This window comes from Chionomys nivalis, chromosome 6 (genome assembly GCF_950005125.1).
Source record: "Chionomys nivalis chromosome 6, mChiNiv1.1, whole genome shotgun sequence".
Lineage (NCBI taxonomy): Eukaryota > Metazoa > Chordata > Mammalia > Rodentia > Cricetidae > Chionomys > Chionomys nivalis.
The window spans coordinates 99,725,314-99,745,995 of record NC_080091.1 but is presented as its reverse complement, the minus strand read 5'-3'; the positions used below and the strand labels follow the sequence as shown (position 1 = coordinate 99,745,995).

Genomic DNA, 20,682 nt, shown 5'->3' with positions numbered 1-20,682 from the left:
GTGTTTATCTTTCCGAGTCTGGGGTACCTCCCTCAGGATGATTTTTTTCTCTTTCTGTCCATTTGCTTTCAGATTTGTTGATGATGGGATTACAGATCTAAGGCACTAAGCCTTGCTGGAATGAATGATCAACTTCAAATACTAATAAATTTTTACATTGATAACACTTTTGAGTTCAAATCAATGAAATTTATTGCAACTATTAGGGAGTTTTTGTTTGACTTTATTTTCTTTGTTGGGCTTGGATTCAGTGCCTTGTGAATTTTAAGCAAGCACTGTACCAACTGAGTTGCATCTGTAGTCTATTGCAACTTTTATATAGGATTAAATCATAATCTACATGTGAAAACCTTTTATTTAATGTGCATGAGCAGTATGCCTGCCTATGTGTATGTACAGTACATGTGTGCCTGGTGCCCATGGAAGTCAAAATAAGCCATGAGATTACCTGAAACTGGAGGTGTTGGTGGTTGTGAGCTGCCATGTGGGTGATGGGAATTGAAACTGCATCCTTTGAAGACCAGCAAGTGCTCTTAACTGTTGATCTGTTATTCTAGCCTCATAATCTATATTTTTATGTTTGATAATAAAATGTCTTATAGATTTATATTATGACATATATTGGATTATAAAGAAAGTGACCTTAGCTGCTCAGGAACCTGAGGAGGCCCATGAGTTTAAGACTTAGCTGAGCTACAATGAGTTCATTGTAGAAGGAGCTGTGGGCCGCTTCCCGCCTCCCAGCTCCCGGCCACCGGCTAGCTTTATACCCGAAATAACAACACACAAACTGTATTCATTTAAACACTGCTTGGCCCACTAGCTCTAGCCTCTAACTGGCTAGTTCTCATATTTTGACTAACCCATTTTTAATAATCTGTGTAGCACCAGTCTTACCGGGAAAGATTCAGCATGTCTGACCTGGCGGCTTGCTTCATCGCATCTGCCCTGGAGAGGAGTGGCATGGCATCTGACCTCACTTCCTTCTACCCAGCATCCTGTTCTGTTTACTCCACCCACCTATGTTCTAACCTATCAGGCCAAGCAGTTTCTTTATTAACCAATGACCTTCCTCCATCAATTCACCTTCAGCCTTTCAACTTAGCCCATGTTTTAAAAGAAAGTAGTTTAAAGAGTGCTGGTGATACACCTCAGAACATCACCACATTGGAGGTTCAGTCCTCAGTGTCACAAGCAAAGAAACAATCACATAAATGAATAGGTAACTTTGTCTTCAATAGGCTAAGTATTTGCTTTCATACGCAGTTAACACTCCTAAAGACTACTCCAAACATATATAAAAGTTATTTTTTCATGTAAATAGGTTTGGAAGAAATTTTTTACAGCAATATTTGTTATTTGTTAGACAGTATTTTGTAGTAAAAAATGTTTAAACTTGGGCGTCAGCTAATTTTACCTCTCATTGTTTTTGTTATCTTGGAAAATCATTTAATTTTTAAAACTTCAGCTTTTCATATCTGTAGTTAGACTTTCTTGTCAGACTTTCTTTGGACCACCAGCCCCCAACTAATGAATGGAGACTTAGTATTAATTATGAAAACTTTGTCTTTAGCTTAGGCTTGTCCCACTATGTCTTATAACTTAAATTAGCCTGTTTCTATTCATCTATGTTTTGACATATGACTATTTACGTCCTCTCCATTCTGTAAGTCTGATTCCCTCCATGTCTTGCTGACTTTTTCTGCCACGCCAGATTCTAACCTTGAGTTCCTCTCTCTGCCTAGAAGCCCTGCCTTTTGTCCCCTGCCTAGCTATTGGCAATTTAGCTAAACCAGTTATTATTATTGGCAGTTTATTAAACCAGTCAGGTGCCTTAGGCAACACATCTTTCCACAATTTGTGCAAATATCCTGTAACACATCTTTTAAGTTGATACTTCCTTGGTAGGCATGAGAAAAAAACATGTTAGATGCCTACTATATAATTAAGTACTAACAAATATTAATTATTGTATATGTTATGCAGTTTAATGTCTATCTTAGTTACGGTTTTTATTGCTGTGAAGAGACACTATGACCACGGCAATCCTTATAAAGGAAGACATTTAGTTCAGTAGCTTACTGTTCAGAAGGTCAGTTCATGATCATCATGGTGGGTCATGGTGGCATGCAGGCAGTCATGGTGCTGGAGAAGCAGCTCAGAGTTTTAGACCTTGCACGGGCAACAGGAAGTAAGCTGTCTCACTGCTTAGCCTTGAGCATATATGAGACTTCAAAGTGACACTCCCTCCAGCAAGACCACACCTCTTAATCCCCCTTTGGAGGCCACTTTCAAACTACCATAGGTGTGATTTAAGTATAAAAAACATTCTTATATGGGGATAATATTAATTAATGAAACTTAGTGCTCTCAGCTAAGTGAGAAATGTAAGGAAAATCAGGCTCACCCAGGAGGTAAGGAACAAAGTCTGGTTTAAATAGTGCATGGTGGTGGTCGGTTTTGTTGTTCAGTTTTTTTTTCCACTTTTATTTTTATTTATTTTTATTTTTTTTAAATTTATTTATTCATTTATTATGTTTACACTGTTCTGCCTGCGTGTATGCCTGCACGCCAGAAGAGGGCACCAGATCTCAGTACAGATGGTTGTGAGCCACCATATGGTTGCTGGGAATTGAACTCAGGACCTCTGGAAGAGCAGCCAGTGCTTTTAACCTCTGAGCCATCTCTCCAGCCCTTTATTTTTTTTTTTATTAAAAATTTCCGCCTCCTCCCCGCCTCCCTTTTCCCTCCCCATCCCCCCACTCCCCACCACCCACTCTCCTCCCCCTCCCTCTCCAGTCCTAAGAGCAGTCAGGGTTCCCTGCCCTGAGGGAAGTCCAAGGTCCTCCCCCCCCATCCATCCAGGCCTAGAAAGGTGAGCATCCAAACAGGCTAGGCTCCCACAAAGCCAGTACGTGCAGTAGGATCAAAACCCAGTGCCATTGTCCTTGACTTCTCAGCAGCCCTCTGCTGTTCAGTTTTATGTTAGTAAAAATTACTGGATTTGTTTATGTTTTGAGACAGGGTCTCACTATGTAACTCTGGATGTCCCAGAACATAATATGTAGACTAGGCTGGCTCCAAACTGAAAGAAATCTGCCTGTTTCTGTCTCCTGAGAGTTAGTGTTGTTACTGTTGCTTGTTTTTGTCTTTTAAGTACCTTTTAAAAACTAACTTAATCTTTGCATGGGTCATAGAATTGGTATCCAATATTCTATGCCATAGATTGAGTATGGAAGACTTAGAATTTATTTTTCAGTGTCAGGGTGCTCCCATGGTCTGTTTTCCAGATGAGGGGTGGAATTGCCTATGTGTAGGAATGTATGTATGTTCCTGAGTTGATAAGCACTTCATGCTATATTTCATTTATTTTGCCAGAGTAAGAAAGTTATTGTTGTGAAATCAGCCGTCATTTCACAGTAAAACCTTCTACTCTTTTAAGTTTAAAAAAAGGAAATTTCTTCTGGGCCTGGAAAGATGATTCAGTTGGTAAAATCTGTTATGTAAACATGAGGACCTGAGTTTGGATTTCCAGTACCCACTAGGCCCTGCAGCCTGCATACATAGATCTGTAGTTTCAGCACTGGGGAGATGGACACAGGTGGAGTCTTGGAACTCATTGACTAGCCAGCCAGGTAAAAACAGTGATCCCCAGGTTCAGTGAAGGGACCCTGTCCCAAAAAACGGAGTGGAGAACCATTGAGGAACAAACTTGATGTTGACCTATGACATCCAAATTCATGTTCAAACACATGGGTATGTAACCACGTACACATGTGTACACATATGCAATGACATATATACCACATATGCTCATACGTATATACAACATATACTCATATGGCCTGCACACGCATGCACACAATTTTGCTTAAAGAATAACTTCCCTGGGTTTTGATCCTACTTCACGTACTGGCTTTGTGGGAGCCTAGGCTGTTTGGATGCTCACCTTCCTAGACCTGGAAGGAGGTGGGAGGTCCTTGGACTTCCCACAAGGCAAGGAACCCTGACTGCTCTTCAGGCTGCTGAGGGAGGGGGAGCTGATTGAGGGAGGGGGAGGGAAATGGGAGGCGGTGGCGGGGAGGAGGCAGAAATCTTTAATAAATAAATAAATTAAAAAAGATTAACTTCTCAATGTAGAGAACTCCTTACTTTTTAAAAATTTCTTTTTAAACTTTAGAGCTGAACGACAAAGAAATGAGGCGCTGTATAACGCGGAAGAGCTGAGCAAAGCTTTCCAGCAATATAAAGAAAAAGTGGCTGAAAAACTGGAAAAGGTGAGAGAACTGTTTGCTCAAACTCAGTGTCTTGAATTACTGTCCATATCTAAAATTAGATTATGTATTACGTAGGATGTTTTGATTTATGGAATAACAATTTTTAAAAAATATTTATTTTAGCTCATATGTATGCTTTCCAGAATAGTGTGTCAAAGCCCCTGGCCTTGGAGTTACAGATGGTTGTGAGCAATCATGGAGGTGCTGGGAATTGATCTTGGGTCCTCTGCAAGAACAGCAAGTGGTCTTAACTCCTAAGCTATCTCTCCAGTCCTGGAATATACTTTTAAAGATTTTATTCATAATAAAGTAATTGAAATAAAACCTTTATTTCAAATTTATTTTAATTTTGTGGTTTTTTAAAATCATCATATTTTTTAAAATTACATGTCTATTTGGAAGGGGGGCTATATACGTGAGTGTAATGCTCATATAGGCCGGAAGAAAGTGTTGGATCCCCTGGTGCTCAAGATACAGGAAGCTGTCAGTGAGGTGAGAATGCCATACTAAGAAAAGGTACCAAGCCAACGACAATTAGTGTCAGGAACTGACATCAAGATGAAAGGAGAGAACCAAGTCCCCAAAGTTGTCCTCTGGCTACACATGCACATGCCTACATGCGTTCATTGTGTGTACACATATAATAATAATTCTTAAAAGTTAGATTATTAATCTGAGTAGATCATAGTAAGAGATATGAAAGCCAGGGAATAGATGAGATCTAGTGATGACTTGAATATGTTAGAATATGATAGTAAAAAAGAGAGAAGTATTGTTTCTATGATATTGGTGTCAGTAACTGGTAGATGATTTTATCTTGAATTAAAATAGATAAATTATGGGGAAATGAGTTCTATTTTGGAAATCACTGCAGGACTTCAGCTGTGGGTCTCTACTGAGGACTCACACTCCCAGGCATAGTATAGAGGTTGAAGTCTATACTAGAGCTCCATACTTAACAATCGACAGTATTTAAATGGTAGAAATCATGGGCATTAAAAATTTTGTTCAGAGTGAGGGAAGGATGAAAGGTATAACTATGGAAGATAATAAATAGAATATTTTTTGATATATATTGACAAGTAAGTTAGGGAATTAGGTAAATATAGAAAAACTGAGTATAAAAATACCCAGCAAGCTGGGCGGTAGTGGCGCATGCCTTTAATCTCAGCACTCGGGAGGCAGAGACAGGTGGATCTCTGTGAGTTTGAGGCCAGCTTGGTCTACAAGAGCTAGTTCCAGGACAGGAACTAAAAGCTATGGAGAAACCCTGTCTCGAAAAACAAAACAAAAACAAACAAAAAAAATCCAGCTATCTAAAATATATAGATGTATGACATTATTATAATGGAACACATCATTCTATATAATTAATATGTGCTAGTTCAAAAAATTATGAAAGAGGTGGTGTGAGTGTCAGATGTTTCAGATCCGACGAGTGGTGAAGCATGAGGAAGCTACACAGAATGCACAACCTTTGAAATGGAGAAACGAGGTCAGTGAGAGTAGCTGACTCTTCTTTATGTAAGGAGGAGGTAACTAGTTGGAGGCAGGGATAGAAAGAAAGAAGCTGGAATAAGAAAAGAGATTTAGGCCTAGGAGTACCCTTAGCCAATTAGTAGGTTTGAAGGAAAAGAGCCAATAAGTGGAGCCTCAAAGAAATACTGAAGCTATTGGACTCACAGAGAGTAGAAGTTGGCATATGTAAGGTTATTCAAGATGTTATAATTTTGGGGGGGCTAAATGCACTTAGTGTTCTTGCAGAAGACCTGAGTTCAGTTCCCAGCATCCATATCAGGCAATTTACAAATGCCTGTGACTCCAGCTCTGAGAGATCTGACACCCTTTTCTGGCTTCCAAAAATCACTGTGTGCCTGTGGCATATACACATCTCTGAAAAAGAAGGAAAGAAAGAAGTTATAATTTTAGAGAATATGTTTGTTTTGGTTTTGAGGTGCTCCTATCACTTGAATTCAACTGGCCTTGAACTTGCTATGTATCCTAGACCGCTTAGAATTCATGCTTTTTCCTTTTTTAGCTTTGTAAGTGCATACACCACGCATAACTGCCCCAGGCCCTCTTTTTACCCAAATGAGAGCATTCTGTTGGAAGAAGGAGCCACTTGCTGGTTCCCAGCCGTCCGGCTAGCTTAGATCCAAAATAATCACAGAGAGACTGTATTAATTAAATCACTGTTTGGCCCATTAGCTCTAGCTTCTTATTGATTAAGTCTTACATATTAATTTAACCCATTTCTATTAATATTGAATAACGCCCTGTGGCTGTGGCTTACCGACTAAAGTTCCCAGTGTCTGTCTCTGGTGAGCTACATGGCTTCTCTCTAACTCCACCTTCCTCCTCCCATGCTACAGGCCAAGCCAGTTCTTTATTCATAAACCAATAAAAGCAACACACAGGCAGAAGGACCTTCCACACCATTTCCCCTTTTCTGTTTAAGCAAAAAGGAAGGGTTTAATATAATAAAATTACATATAACAAAATAGGTATCAAGCAAGAATTGCAGTTACAATATTTATATCTACTTTCTTTTATCATAATTAACAAAAACTGTATCTACTTTTTATTTGTTTTTTAACTCCATCAAAGACTCCGGAAGGATATAATATTACCTAAGTAAACAGGATGTGCATTGTAAGCAACTTCCAAAACTCTAGAATTGACAGAGACATCTCGCCACCTGGACAGTCACCCAACATTCTTCTGTACTGTTGGGGCATCCATCTTCAGCCTAGAGGCTCATAGTATCCAGGAGACTTTTCCATGAAGCAGGAAATTTCAAAGACAGTTCCACCTATATTTTCAGTTTGTCAATCACTTTCTTCTGTATCCTGCAGAATGTCTAGCAGACTTTTTCATGAAGCAGGAACCCCAAAGGATCGTCTCACCTTTAGGCAAGTTCAGCAGTCATTTTTCTACAGGTCCTGCATGTCCAGTTCATAAAGCAGTCCAGACAAGAACAGTTTCTTGCCCAAATGGATAACCAATGCCATAAGGAGCCTCTTTGATGTCCATCTTCCTCTTGAAGTAATTGTTGCTGCCAGGAGCAGATGTGTCTCACTGTCATGAAAAGTCCTAATTTATTAAAACATTTAAAATGCCATATTGTTAAGGTCTTTGAAAGATTTGAAGAATACCTATCTATCTGAAATACATCTCTGTACTAGAAAATCTAACATGACTACAAGCTTGACTATTATAGATGGCTATCTCTTAGCCTATATTTATTAATTATATATTACATTTTTAAATAAACTACACAATCACAATACCTTAATCAAGAGCAGGAATATATGTATAACAGGATTGACCTTAAATTTGCATCAATAAATCAAGATCCATACCAATGCAAATCTCTATAGCATATCCCCCTTTAAATATAAAGAAACATTTATAAACAATATTTGGGAATTTGGACATACTTTTATCCAAATTGCTTCCTGCTATTTGGGGGCGCTATTAATCAGGTCTTTCATGGTATATCCTGTGTGTTAGGTTCATCTCAGTCATCAGTTGGGTGAAGTAATTTTTTAGGGGTGTTCACAGCAGCCTTTCAGGGGGTTGTGTGTGCGTCTGCGCGCGCGTGTGTGCGCGCGCGTGGGCCATACTGCCCATTTGGAGGTCAGAGGACAACTTGTGGGACTTAGTTCTCTCTACTTATGTGAGTCCTAAGAGTGAAATCAGATCATTAGGCCAGGCTGAAATTGCTTTTGCTCACTGAGATATGTTGCTGGCCTGTTAGCACCATTAAATGACACAATGTTAATAACTTAGTAGATGTTGAGAACCTAAGTATGTCTTAATCAGAAAACGTTTGATTTTTAAATGTCTTTGAGAGGCTCTCATGGGGATGTATATCCTAGAAGGGACATTTAATAAGGTGCCGTGAGAGAAAAGTATTTTTAGAGGAAGAATGTCTTCAAGGAAAAAGGAAAATGTAATTGATTTTTAAAAATTTAGTTAGGGTTAATAGTTTGTAATTTTGCTCAGCAAAATCCTGTAGTTGGATTAATATAACAAAGGATAACACAGGGAATGTAATAGGTTATTTCAATCCTCCACTCTTCGTGTTCCAACCTGTCACTGTAACTTGTTATCGTGTGTGTGTGTGTGTGTGTGTGTGTGTGCACGTGTGTGTTTGTTGGTGTGCACAACACTGTACATGAGGCAGTCAGAGAACAACTTCATGGAACTGTTTTTCTTTTCCACCTTTACGTGGTGCCTTAGTTCTTTTCAGTTGCTCTGACACGAACACCATGACCAGGGCCATCTATAATAGAAAGCTTTCCTTTGGGGCCATGATTCCAGATGCTCCAGAGTAAAAGCTGGGTGACAGAAGCAGCTGAAAACGCACATCTGGATCTTCAAGCAGAAGGTGGAGAACACATTGGAAATGGCGGCAGTCTTTTGAAACTCCAGTGCCTGCTCCCAGTGACACACCTTTTCTAATAAGCCCACACCTTCCCATCCTTCCCAGACAGTGATCAAACAGAGCCTCTGGGGCCATTCTCATGTAAACCCAGGAAACAAACCTAGGTTGTCCAACTTGCTTTGCTAAACAGCAAGTGCCTTACCCTCTGAGCTGTCTTGTTGGCTGCTTGGGTTGTTATTTCATTAGGAGTATTTTAAAATTTAAAATTAAATTTCTGAAACACTTGTACTGAAGGGCAATTCTTTTTTTTTTTTTTTTTTCTCAAGACAGGGTTTCTTTGCATAGCCCTGGAACTAGCTCTGTAGACCAGGCTGGCCTTGAATTCAGAGATCTATCTGCCTGGCGTGTGCCACCACCTGAACTAAGAGCAATGAGGTTTGATTACTTGGATATATAATTCCTATTTGAATTGCTTGCTTTATTCATGTTTGACCTGAGCATTTTGCTTTCAGGTGACATTGTTTTTGCCAATCTGTTACTGGCCCTTAAGGATTTCTGAATAAGTACTAATATCCTCTTTTTGTCTTTTGTGTTAGGCTGTTTCCTTTCATTCCAGGGACTGGAATGTATATGAATATTTAGCCTGTTCCTGTTTCCTTCCAGAATCACTGCTCACAGTTCTAGTTTAAACAAAGTGAAGCTTGTGATTGGATTAGTGTACTCACTTAAAACAAATTTTTGTTTTAGGTTCAAGCTGAAGAAGAAATATTAGAGAAAAATCTTAGTAACTGTGAAAAAGAAAACAAAAGGCTTCAAGAAAAGTGTAATCTGTATAAAAGTGAACTTGAAATTTTGAAAGAGAAATTCAGGTACATTATCATGGAAAAAATTTAATATGCAAATGGGATAAAGGAAAACATTTAAAAGTGTTTAAAAACATTTTTACTGTAAATATAGAGTTTTAAATGTAATGTAGAAGGCTAAGATTCATTACTAAAATTTCTCTAGGTATAAATCCATCAGTTTTTAAATTGTTTTTATTGAGCTATATATTTTTCTCTGTTCCCCTCCCTTTCTCTCCCCTCCCCTTCTACCCTCTCCTGTGGTTCCCATACTCCCAATTTACTCAGGAGATCTTGTCTTTTTCTACTTCCTAAATAGATTAGATCCATTTATCTCTCTCTCTCAGGGTCCTCCTTGTTGTCTTGGTTCTCTGGGGTTGTGATTTGAAGGCTGTTTTTTTTGTTTTTTTGTTTTTTTGTTTTTTACTTTATGTCTAAAAGCCACTTATGAATGAGTACATATTATATTTGCCTTTCTGGGTCTGGGTTACCTCACTCAATATGAAGTTTTCTAGATCCATCCATTTGCCCACAAATTTCAAGATGACATTATTTCTTTCCACAGTGTAGTACTCCATTGTGTAAATATACCACATTTTTCTTATCCATTCTTCGGTCAAGGGGCATTTAGGTTGTTTCCAGGTTCTGGCTGTGACAAATAATGCTGCTATGAACATAGTTGAGCACATGTCTTTGTTGTACAATTGAGCATCCTTTGGGTATATACCCAAATGTGGTATTGCTGGGTCTCGAGGAAGGTTGTTTCCTAATTTCCTGAGAAATCACCACATTGACATCCAAAGGGGCTGTACCAGCTTGCATTCCCACCAGCAATGCAGGAGTGTTCCCTTTACCCCACAACCTCTCCAGCATAAGTTGTCATCAGTGTTTTTGATCTTGGCCATTCTTACAGGTGTAAGATGGAATCTCAGAGTTGTTTTGATTTGCATTTCTCTGATGACTAAGGATGTTGAACATTTCCTTAAGTGTCTTTCAGCCATTTTAAATTCCTCTGGTCAGAGTTCTCTGTTTAGGTCTGTACTCCATTTTCTTTACTGAATTATTTTATAAACCCATCATTTTAAATATAATAAGACATGTTAATTCTAATGTATTGTAAATGTAGAATAATACAGATCAATACAGAAAATGCTCTTGGAGTGTAATCACATTAGCTAGCTACTAAAGATCTTTCAAGAGGAAGAAAATTATCGAGTGTAATTTTCTTTCTTTTTTTTATATAAAAGAAAAAACAGAGGCTCAGAGAGTAGCCACTATTTTTCCATAGTCAGGAAGGTAGATTAGGGACTGGCTAGGTGTGGTAAAGACACTTGCTGCATAAGCCAGCCTATGTGAATTTGATTGCTGGCACCCACATGAATGTGGAGGGAGAGACCTGACTCCTCATGGCTGTCTCCCAGCCTGTGCGTGAGGGCTGTGGCCTTTCTCTCCCTTCCTTTATCCCTCCCTCCTTCACACACATTAATTATAATGATCAAGAAATTTTAAAAATTAAAGATGTTAACTGAATCGGCTGACTCTGATACTCTATACAATATAATTTTTTAATAACTAATAATTCTGATCAACTTTCAGAAATTTGTAGCAAGGAGGCCACTTGTTTGTTCCCGGCCACTTAACCCCGAAATAATCACACAGAAACTGTATTAATTATGTAACTGCTTGGCCTATTACTCTAGCTTCTTATTGGCTAACTTACATATTGATTTAACCCATTTCTAGTCATCTGTGTATCGCCATGTGGCTGTGGCTTACCTGCTAAAGTTCCAGCATTCTTCTCTGGCAGGGCTACATGGCTTCTCTCTGACTCTGCCCTTCTTTCTTCCAGCATTCAGTTTAGTTTTCCCTAAGAATAGAAAACCTCTATTCTTTTGCCCTACCAGGCCAAGCCAGTTTTCTTTATTAATTAGCCAATCGCATTCACAGCATACAAAAGGGAATCCCACATCACCAAGTTAATATCCATTTTCATAACCTTAGACTATTAAGGTAAGGAGAACAATTAAAATAATTTTTTTAATTGTATAATTGTAACACATTTTTCTTAAAGTGGGTACATTTAGTATTTTGCCTTGGTAGATGAGATAAAATTACTCGAATAAGTCCTAGAATCTGATGTTATCTATTAAGACATATGATTGCAGAAGTGAAATTCTGCTAATTATTCTCTGATAAAATGTTTGATCACTAAAATTTTTGTTTTATATTTTATAAAATACCTTTTAAAAAGATTTTGTCTTTATTTTAAATGTGTGTATATTTGTGACTGCATCCAGGTTGGGGTGTTGTGTTTGTCAATACGATATCTTCAGAGGTTAGAAAAGGGCATTGGGTTTCTGCAGCTGGAGTTACATGTGGTTTTGAGCCACCTACTATTGGTACTGAGAACTGAACTTGGGCTTTTTATAAGAACAACAATACCATTGAGCTGTATCTGTATATTTTATAGTACTTATAAAATAATTTTTATACTTAGACACTTCTTTCCTGATGCTTCCCCATATACCAGTACTGGAGATCAACTCCATGACCTTGCAGATGTCATATAAGTAATCTACTACTGATCTCTGTCCCTTGTCAAGTAATTAGACTTCTATTTTATTAAATTAATTTTGTTTTTTGACAATTTCATATGTGTGTGTATATACATAATATATTCTGATTACTCTCTTCCTCCAATCTCGCCTCTCCCTCCTACATCTTTCAGTATCACCCCCAAGTTCATGTCTTCTTGTGTTGTGTACAACTGAGTTTACGCAGGGCTGTCTCTGTCCAGGTTTGGGGTGTTCTCCCCAGTGGGAATACAGATGAGGACAGTGACCCCTCTTTTCACACTCGTCAGGGAAGGGCAGGAGCCTCAGTGTCTTCTGACACATCCAGTCTTACACCTGTGTGGTGTAGGCAGTGCACACGCTCTGAATCCATGCGGTGGATGTTTCATGTGCAGCAGATGACATTTTGAAGCCTTTGTGTTTTTTTCTATTTCACATAATGTTCACTATGAGTTTGTCGTATTTAGCCTTTATTGTGTTGAGCTGTGTTTCTCTATACTTTTCTCTCCAGGAATTTTAGTATGAAGAGATGTGGATTTTGTCAGAGAAGTTTTCCGTATCTGTCGAGATGATCGTGTCTCTCGACACGATTTCTATCTCTGTGTCCATTTGTATGACTTGTTATATTTGCATAAATTAAACTCCCTCTGCATGTCTGGAATAAAGCCACTAATCATCTCTAATTTTATTAATTTGAATCTTCCTTTTCTTTTGGTTAATTTGTCTTACAGTTTTCCAATCTTTTTGTCTTTTATTTTCATTATTTGTGTGCATTCTTTTAGTGTGAGTACAGGTGCATGTCGTGGCCCACAGAAATCAGGAGATGGTATTGGACCCCTTGGAGCTGGAGTTACAGCAGTTGCGAGCCACCTCACGTGGGCTCTGGGATCTGAACTTCATTCCCCATATTAGGAACAGCAAATACCTTTAATTGCAAAGCTGACTCCCCAGCCTTTGTTTATCCTTTCAAAGAAGAGCTCTCTCTCTCTCTCTCTCTCTCTCTCTCTCTCTCTCTCTCTCTCTCTCTCTCTCTCTCTCTCTTTGGTTTTTCAAGATAAGTTTTCCTTGTGTAATAGCCATGGCTGTCCTAGAACTTGCTCTGTAGACCAGGCTGGCCTCAACCTCACAGACATAGATCTGCCAGCCTCTGCCACAGGAGTGCTGGGATTAAAGGCGTGTGCCACCACACCCAGCTATTACTGCCTGGTTTTAATTATTTTTCCTATTTTTTTTTTTTTTTTAGTTTGGTTTGTTTTTTCAGACTGTCTTGTTGTTTTTTTTTTTTTTTAAATATTTATTTATTTATTATGCATACAATATTCTGTCTGTATGTATGTCTGCAGGCCAGAAGAGGGCACCAGACCTCATTACAGATGGTTGTGAGCCACCATGTGGTTGCTGGGAATTGAACTCAGGACTTTTGGAAGAGCAGGCAATGCTCTTAACCACTGAGCCGTCTCTCCAGCCCCTTGCTGTTTTTTTTCAGCACAGGGTCTCTCTGTGTAGCCCTGGTCATATTTACTGAAACTCACTTTGTAGATCAGGCTATTCTTAGATCTGCCTGCTTCTGCTTCCTGAGTGTGGGGATTAAAGGCACGCACCACAATGCCCAGCATAAATATTTTTGTAATCTGTCTTCGGGAAATTCAGCCAAGAGACATACAATTTAATCAGAAGTTTCCTTAGGAAAGCAAAGTAAAACATATACACCAAAGAGAGATAGGAATGGACTGTGCTGAGGGAGTAGGACAACAGCCCTTGGTTTTCTGTTTGGATATTTACAAATATTTATGAAGGGAATGACATTCTCATGGGGGTATGTTAGCGTTTCCCCTCCCAGATCCTGGTGAACCAGATCTTCCTTCAATTCTGTTGAAAGTCTACAAAGATGAGAGGGGCTGGTGTCCAAACAGTGATGTAAATGGTGTAATGGTATCAGATCCTTTGAGTCCATAGCGTTTGTTGGTATGCTTGTGTGGCAGGAAAGTGCCCTGGCACCTCAGTTTCTCCTCTTGTGGGAAGAATATATCTCCAGCTTTAAGGAGGTTTAACTCTAACAAGGCATTCTTACATTCACGACACAGCTCCTAACAGTTCCCTGCTGTCCTCAGTTCTGTAAGCATCAGTTTCTCTTTTCTTTTGTTCAAAAGATAGATTTACACACTGTAGCCTGGGCTGGTCTGCATGCACAGTATAGCACAGGCTGGACCCAAACTTGCAGCCGTTCTTTTGCCTTTCCCTCTGAAGTACTTGTAATACATGCGAGCCACCACGCCTGGCCTACCGTCCTTGTGCCCTTGGGATAAATGTGATGAATCTTCAGAACATAGTTGTGTTCAGTGTGCAGCATTTTGTTGAGAATATTTGCTATTTTCATATAGAATATTGGCCTCTACTTTTCCCTTTTTTTTTCTTGTGCCCTTGCTTTAAAGTAAGACAATGTAAATGTGACTATTGAAAATGTATGCTCATTTTATTTTAAGTTTAATGCTGTTTTCTTCTTAGGCAGTTAAAAGAAGAGAATAACAATGGAAAAGAAAAATTAAGAATTATGGCAATGAAAAATTCAGAAGTCATGTCACAGTTAACTGAATCTAGGCAAAGTATCCTGAAGCTAGAGAGTGAGTTAGAAGACAGAGATGAAGTATTGCGAGAAAAATTTTCTTTAATAAATGAAAACCGAGAATTGAAGGTTCGTGTTGCAGCACAGAATGAACGACTGGATTTGTGTCAGCAGGAAATAGATAGTTCAAGGTTGGAGCTGAGGAGCTTAGAAAAACTTATGTCCCAGATGCCGGTAAGTGTGTGTGAAGTGCAGTCCGCTTGACTGCGGTGGAAGAGGAAGCCACTGGGGTACAGAGCATCATTTGTGGCTGCTCTACTGGCTTACGTTCTTCTCCTTGTCTGTTCAGCCAGTTGTCTCCCTCACACTTACCCTTTCTTAGTCTCTGAGATGCCATATAGAAGAACTGCACAGAATTTTAAAAGATTTTTGTTGAAGTGTTATTTATATATTGAAAATTCATTCCTTTAAGGTATGCTATTAAGTGAGTTTTAGTAAAGTTACAACTTTGTAACGGTCACCACACTCCAGTGTTACATATTTTGCCACCCCTGGAAGATCGCTGGTGCCTCCACAGTTAGTACACCCACTTTGGGAAAACCAGCTATAGTTTTTTTTCTATAGATTTGTCGATTCTTGACATTTCATATAAGTACAGTTATAACAGCATGTTGTTTTTTTCTCTATTTTTCATTTCTTGAGGGTCATTCACATTGAGATATTAGTATTTCATTTCTTTTTTGTGTTGAATAGTGTCTTAGTTAGGGTTCCTATTGCTGTGAATAGGTACTATGACCACGGCAGCTCTTATAAAGAAAAACGTTTAATTACAAGTTTCAGAGCTTTAGTCCATATCATGGTGGGGAGCATGGTGGCGTGGCCATGCTGGATAAGGATCTGCTACATGTTGATATGCAGGCAACAAAGAAGTACACTGAGACACTGGGCGGTATCTTGAGTATGTATGAGACCTCAGTGCCCACTTCCACAGTGACACCCTTCCTCCAACAAAGCCACGCCTGATATTTTCTTTCAAACCACCACAAAAAGTATTCAGTTGTATCCATATACCATATCTTATTTAAATACCAATTGGTGACCATTTGGGCTATTTCTGCTTTTAGTCTGTATTAATAGTGCTTATGTGAATATTGGCATAGAAGTTTTTTTGATGACATGTTTCAGTTTTTCTTGGATAGATACCTAAAAATAAAATTTCTGGGAAATTCATATCAAAATGTTTCCTAAAATTCCTACACAGTTAGAACTCTTCTAGTACTGATTCTTGTTTCTCTTCATCTTTGTTGACATTTGTTGTGTCTCTCTATGTCCATCTTAGTCTGTGAGAACTAGTGTTTCACTATGGTTTTAATTTTTATTTTTCTGATGGCTAATGTTCAGAAACTTTATATACTTATTAGACTAACATGGAATTAAAAATATTCATGTATGCCAATGAGATTAGAAAGGCGAATGTCCGTGTGCCAGAAATTTGACATTGATAGGTATGAAATAAAGGTAAGAATGAGAAAATTATACAGGTGTGACACAGTTTGTTTACTTAAGAATGGAGGTAGAGTGCATGGCACATTCTCCCCAGTATTAACGTGTCATCAGTCATAAAGAAATTGTCAGATTTGAGAACGTCATTTCACTATTCAAAAATGTGGTTGCAGAGAAATATTAACCTAATGAGCAATTAGCAGGAACAGGTTCTAAGCTCCTTGCCTTTGCTTTATCTGTTTAGACGTTATTTACCAAGATGTTAGTTTACAATTTGTTGCCTTGTTTCATAATATGCAGATATATATTCATTTTAATATACTTATTTTAAATTGAAATTTGTATTTGTGCTCAGTGTCAAGAGTGATTTCACATGATTCTAAAGGTGGCTATAATATATGTTTAGTCCTTTGTTTCATAAAATGCTAAGTCTGACTTGGGAATATGGAGTTCTTTTCATTTCTAGAAAACTTGATTTGGTTATAGCTTGAAGCGTTTGGTCATTGAGTGCTTTGCTCTTTGTCATAACTATGTTGTAAAATCGTGTATTAGTTTGAAATTCTTATATCTTTCCTATCCATATTCCAAATATTGCTACATATAGATGCATCTAGAAAAACTTTGTGAGTTTTTGAAAAAACTATATGTAAATACTGTAATTCATTTTAATTAAGTATTAGGTTTTGAAATGTATTCATATTGATTTGCACAACTCAAACATGCTTATACATTCTATTGATCGATGCCAGATTATTTCCATGTTTTTTAACCTGAGAATTCTAAGAAAACAGTTGTATCTTATACATAAGCTTATAAATGTTTGTTTTTACACTTGCAGTTAAAAAGAGAAGTAGTTGGCTATAAGTCATCTCTTTCTAAGCACCAGACGAATACTTTTTCTAACAAGGAGGACAATTGCCTTGGCTGCTGTGAGGCAAATAAATTGATGATTTCGGAATTGAGGTATGCTTTTCAGTTTTGAAAGTTACAGTAAATAGAATGTTTTGTTAATCTTTAAGTTAAGATGGTTAGTTGAGTAGTTTAAAAAACAGGAAATTCCAGAGAATCTTATAAAAATGTAGACTTCCCAAGTTAAAATTGAAGCCGGGCGGTGGTGGCGCACGCCTTTAATACCAGCACTCGGGAGGCAGAGGCAGGCAGATCTCTGTGAGTTCGAGGCCAGCCTGGTCTACAGAGGGAGTTCCAGGACAGGAACCAAAAAACTACAGAGAAACCCTGTCTCGAAAAGACAAAAAAAGCCGGGCGGTGGTGGCGCACGCCTTTAATCCCAGCACTCGGGAGGCAGAGGCAGGCGGATCTCTGTGAGTTCGAGACCAGCCTGGTCTACAAGAGCTAGTTCCAGGACAGGCTCCAAAACCACAGAGAAACCCTGTCTCGAAAAACCAAAAAAAAAAAAAAAAAATTGATTCTTAATATTATCTATATTGTAAATGTTTATATTCTTACATAGTTGTAAATATGTATACTAATGTTTATATTTGCTTAGCATCATTTAAAAAAATCTATTCTTTAGGGCTAGAGAGAGTGAGAGAATGTACCGCTGTTACAGAGAATGTTAAGAGTCCCAGGATTGATGTCAGGCTGCTGACAACAACTTGGAATTCCAGCTCTAGGATATCTAATATCTCTGACTCTGCCAGCACCTGCATTCATGTTTACATACCTTATCCTATAAGACATTCATATACACATAATTAAAAGTGAAAGAAATCTTACCAGGTGGTGGTGGCGCACACCTTTAATCCCAGCACTTGGGAGGCAGAGGCAGGTGGATCTCTGTGAGCGAGTTCCAGGACAAGCTCCAAAGCTACACAGAGAAACCCTATCTCTAAAAACCTATATGTACGTGTGTAAATATATATTTATACATATATATGTATATAATAAATCTAAAAAAATTCCATCCTTATTAAGATAGAGTAATTGGTCAAAGGATACATTTGTTTGGTTACCTTAATAGTTGTAGGAATTCCAAAGAATCAATAAAGAATTATGTTTAAAAAAATAGTTGTAGTAATCTTTTCTAGAACTGTGTCATAATTAATTTATCCATCCTCTCTGATAGTTACCTAGTTTTTAATTTTTGTTCCATTATTAACAGAGCTTATAGGTTGTAGAGTATTTATATTTTGATTTTTTAAAATCATGTTTGAAAAGTGGCTGAAGCAGCTTGTAGTCCAAATAGTAGTTTGTTAGGAAAATCCATTTCCTAACTGGCTGTGTGCATGCTTCTGATTCCAACACTCAGGAGGCAGAAGCTGGTGGATTTCTAAGTTTGAGGCCAGTCTGGTCTACGTAGTAAGTTTCAGGACAGCCAGAACTATGTGGAGAGACCTTGTTTCAAAAAATACCAAATGAAGAATTTGTGTGTCTTGCATAAGAGTTGACTGTTATCAGATTTTTAAAGTTTTTACTCATTTCATTATTTTATTACACACACACACACACACTCACCATAGCAGTTACATAGAGTTAAACCCCACTTCCAGGAGTCATTTCTCTCTTACTATAGGATCCTGGGGCCAAACTCAGGTCCTCAAGCTTCTGAGACAAGCACTTTCCTCACTGAATCATCTTGTTGACCCAGTATTTACAGTTTTAAAGGTGAAAAATATTACTTTAAAAATAGAATCTTAGTCATTTCTGGCTTCTTTTCTTTTGCACTAGGATTAAGCTTGCAATAAAAGAGGCTGAAATTCAGAAGCTTCATGCAAACCTAACTGTGAATCAGTTGTCTCAGAAGTGTGCTTCTTGTGATGGTGTTCAAGAAGGTGGCAAAGTAAACACTTTAGAAACAGAGCCTGTTAAACTAGGTGGTAGTCAAATTGGTGAGTATTTTATATTGAATTACTTTAATAAATGATAATCAGTTTTTGTCGATAGTGTCCTAAAGGAACAGATTATTGATAGCATTAAAAAAAAGTACGCTTAGTCTCCTATTAATACTTATGGTTTGAAAAGACAGCAAGAATTATTGTATAATTGTTAGACTATGCATTATTTTAAAATTATATTGCTGAGGGGCTGGAGAGATGGCTCAGCAGTTAAGAGCATTGCCTGTTCTTCCAAAGGTTCTGAGTTCAATTCCAGCAACCACATGGTGGCTCACAACCATCTGTAATGAGGTCTGGTGCCCTCTTCTGGCCTGCAGACATACACGCAGACAGAATATTGTATACATAATAAATAAATAAATATTTTTTAAAAATTATATTGCTGAAACAAAAGTTTATCCAATAATATGTACCTGTTTCAAATAGACAGTCAGTTTGCCAATCATGGAGGCACACCCCTTTAATCCCAGTCATTTGGGAGGTAGAGGTAGGTGTGTTATTTTTACTTTGATACAGTGACTGTGCCTTAATCTGCTATCTGTGTCAGCAGTTGCAACTCAGTTGATAATTCTGCTCCCACAGGCACCCGCGCTGTTTCTGCCAATAAATGTTGCTTTAACTAAATCTCAATCATTCTAATTGTGAATAAGATTCAAGAGTCATAAGCTGGGGGGAAAACCTGAGAACTCAGAGAGGCTGACTAGCAACGACCTGACCTTCTCTCCTTGCTGCTGGTGTCTACCAGACCAGAATTCTCACAAGGCTGTGGCCTGAGCAGAATAACAGGAATTAGCAGCCACTGGTCATTAATATCTCTTGATATAAATGGACTCAATTCACCTATAAAAAGACACAGGCTAACAGATTAGATACGAAAACAGAATCTATCCTTCTGCTGCATACTAGAAACACCTCAACCTCAAAGACAGACATTATCTGTAGCATGATTAATAAAAATCCAGAGACAGATATTGGGGTTCAGCCTAAAGGTCAGAAATGCAAAATAGCCAGCCACTGGCTCATACCTCTACCTCAGCCTGAAATGGCGATCCTGCCTCCAGGAATCTCAGAATGAGACTGAGAGTGAGAGCTGTCTCCTCTCATCCTATATTCCTCTCTAGGGCTTGGTTGGATTAAAGGCATGCACCACTACTGCCCGGTTTCTATGGCAAACTAGTGTGGCTACTAATGGGTTTAAAAGTGTGTGTCACCACTACCTGGTCTCTAAGGCTGGCCAGTGAGGCTGTTTTACTCTCTAATCTTCAGGCAAGCCTTATTTATTAAAATACAAGTGAAGTATCAGTACAAAATATCTTGGGGTAACTCTAACCAAACAAGTGAAAGACCTGTATGTCAAGAGCTTTAAGACTTTGAAGAATAAAATTGAAGAGGATATCAAAAAATTAGAAGATCTCCCATGCTCATGGATAGATATAATTAACATAGTAAAAATGACAATTTACAAGTTCAATGCAATGCCCATCAAAATCCTAACACAATTCTTAATAGATCTCAGAAGAACAATACTAAATTTCATATGGAAAAACAAAACACCCAGGATAGCCAAAACAACCTGTAGACCGCCTTGGCGGGTCAGTTAGACTAGGGGTTGTAACCCGCCTGGCAGGTCAGTTATTCCAGGGTCCCGGAGAGGCGCTATCTGAAAAGACATGGGCAAG

At 38.3% G+C, this 20,682-nt stretch overlaps 1 protein-coding gene across 1 annotated transcript in view; it reads left to right on the top strand.

Annotated features, from left to right (window-relative positions):
- The window catches only part of Ccdc18 (coiled-coil domain containing 18), a 127,810-nt gene that overhangs the window by 20,399 nt on the left and 86,729 nt on the right, over positions 1-20,682 (top strand). The window contains exons 8-12 of the mRNA XM_057772154.1: positions 4,181-4,277; positions 9,415-9,536; positions 14,588-14,879; positions 16,987-17,111; positions 18,837-18,997. Of these exons, the coding sequence (XP_057628137.1) occupies positions 4,181-4,277; positions 9,415-9,536; positions 14,588-14,879; positions 16,987-17,111; positions 18,837-18,997 (797 nt within the window). The remainder of the gene's footprint in view (positions 1-4,180; positions 4,278-9,414; positions 9,537-14,587; positions 14,880-16,986; positions 17,112-18,836; positions 18,998-20,682) is intronic.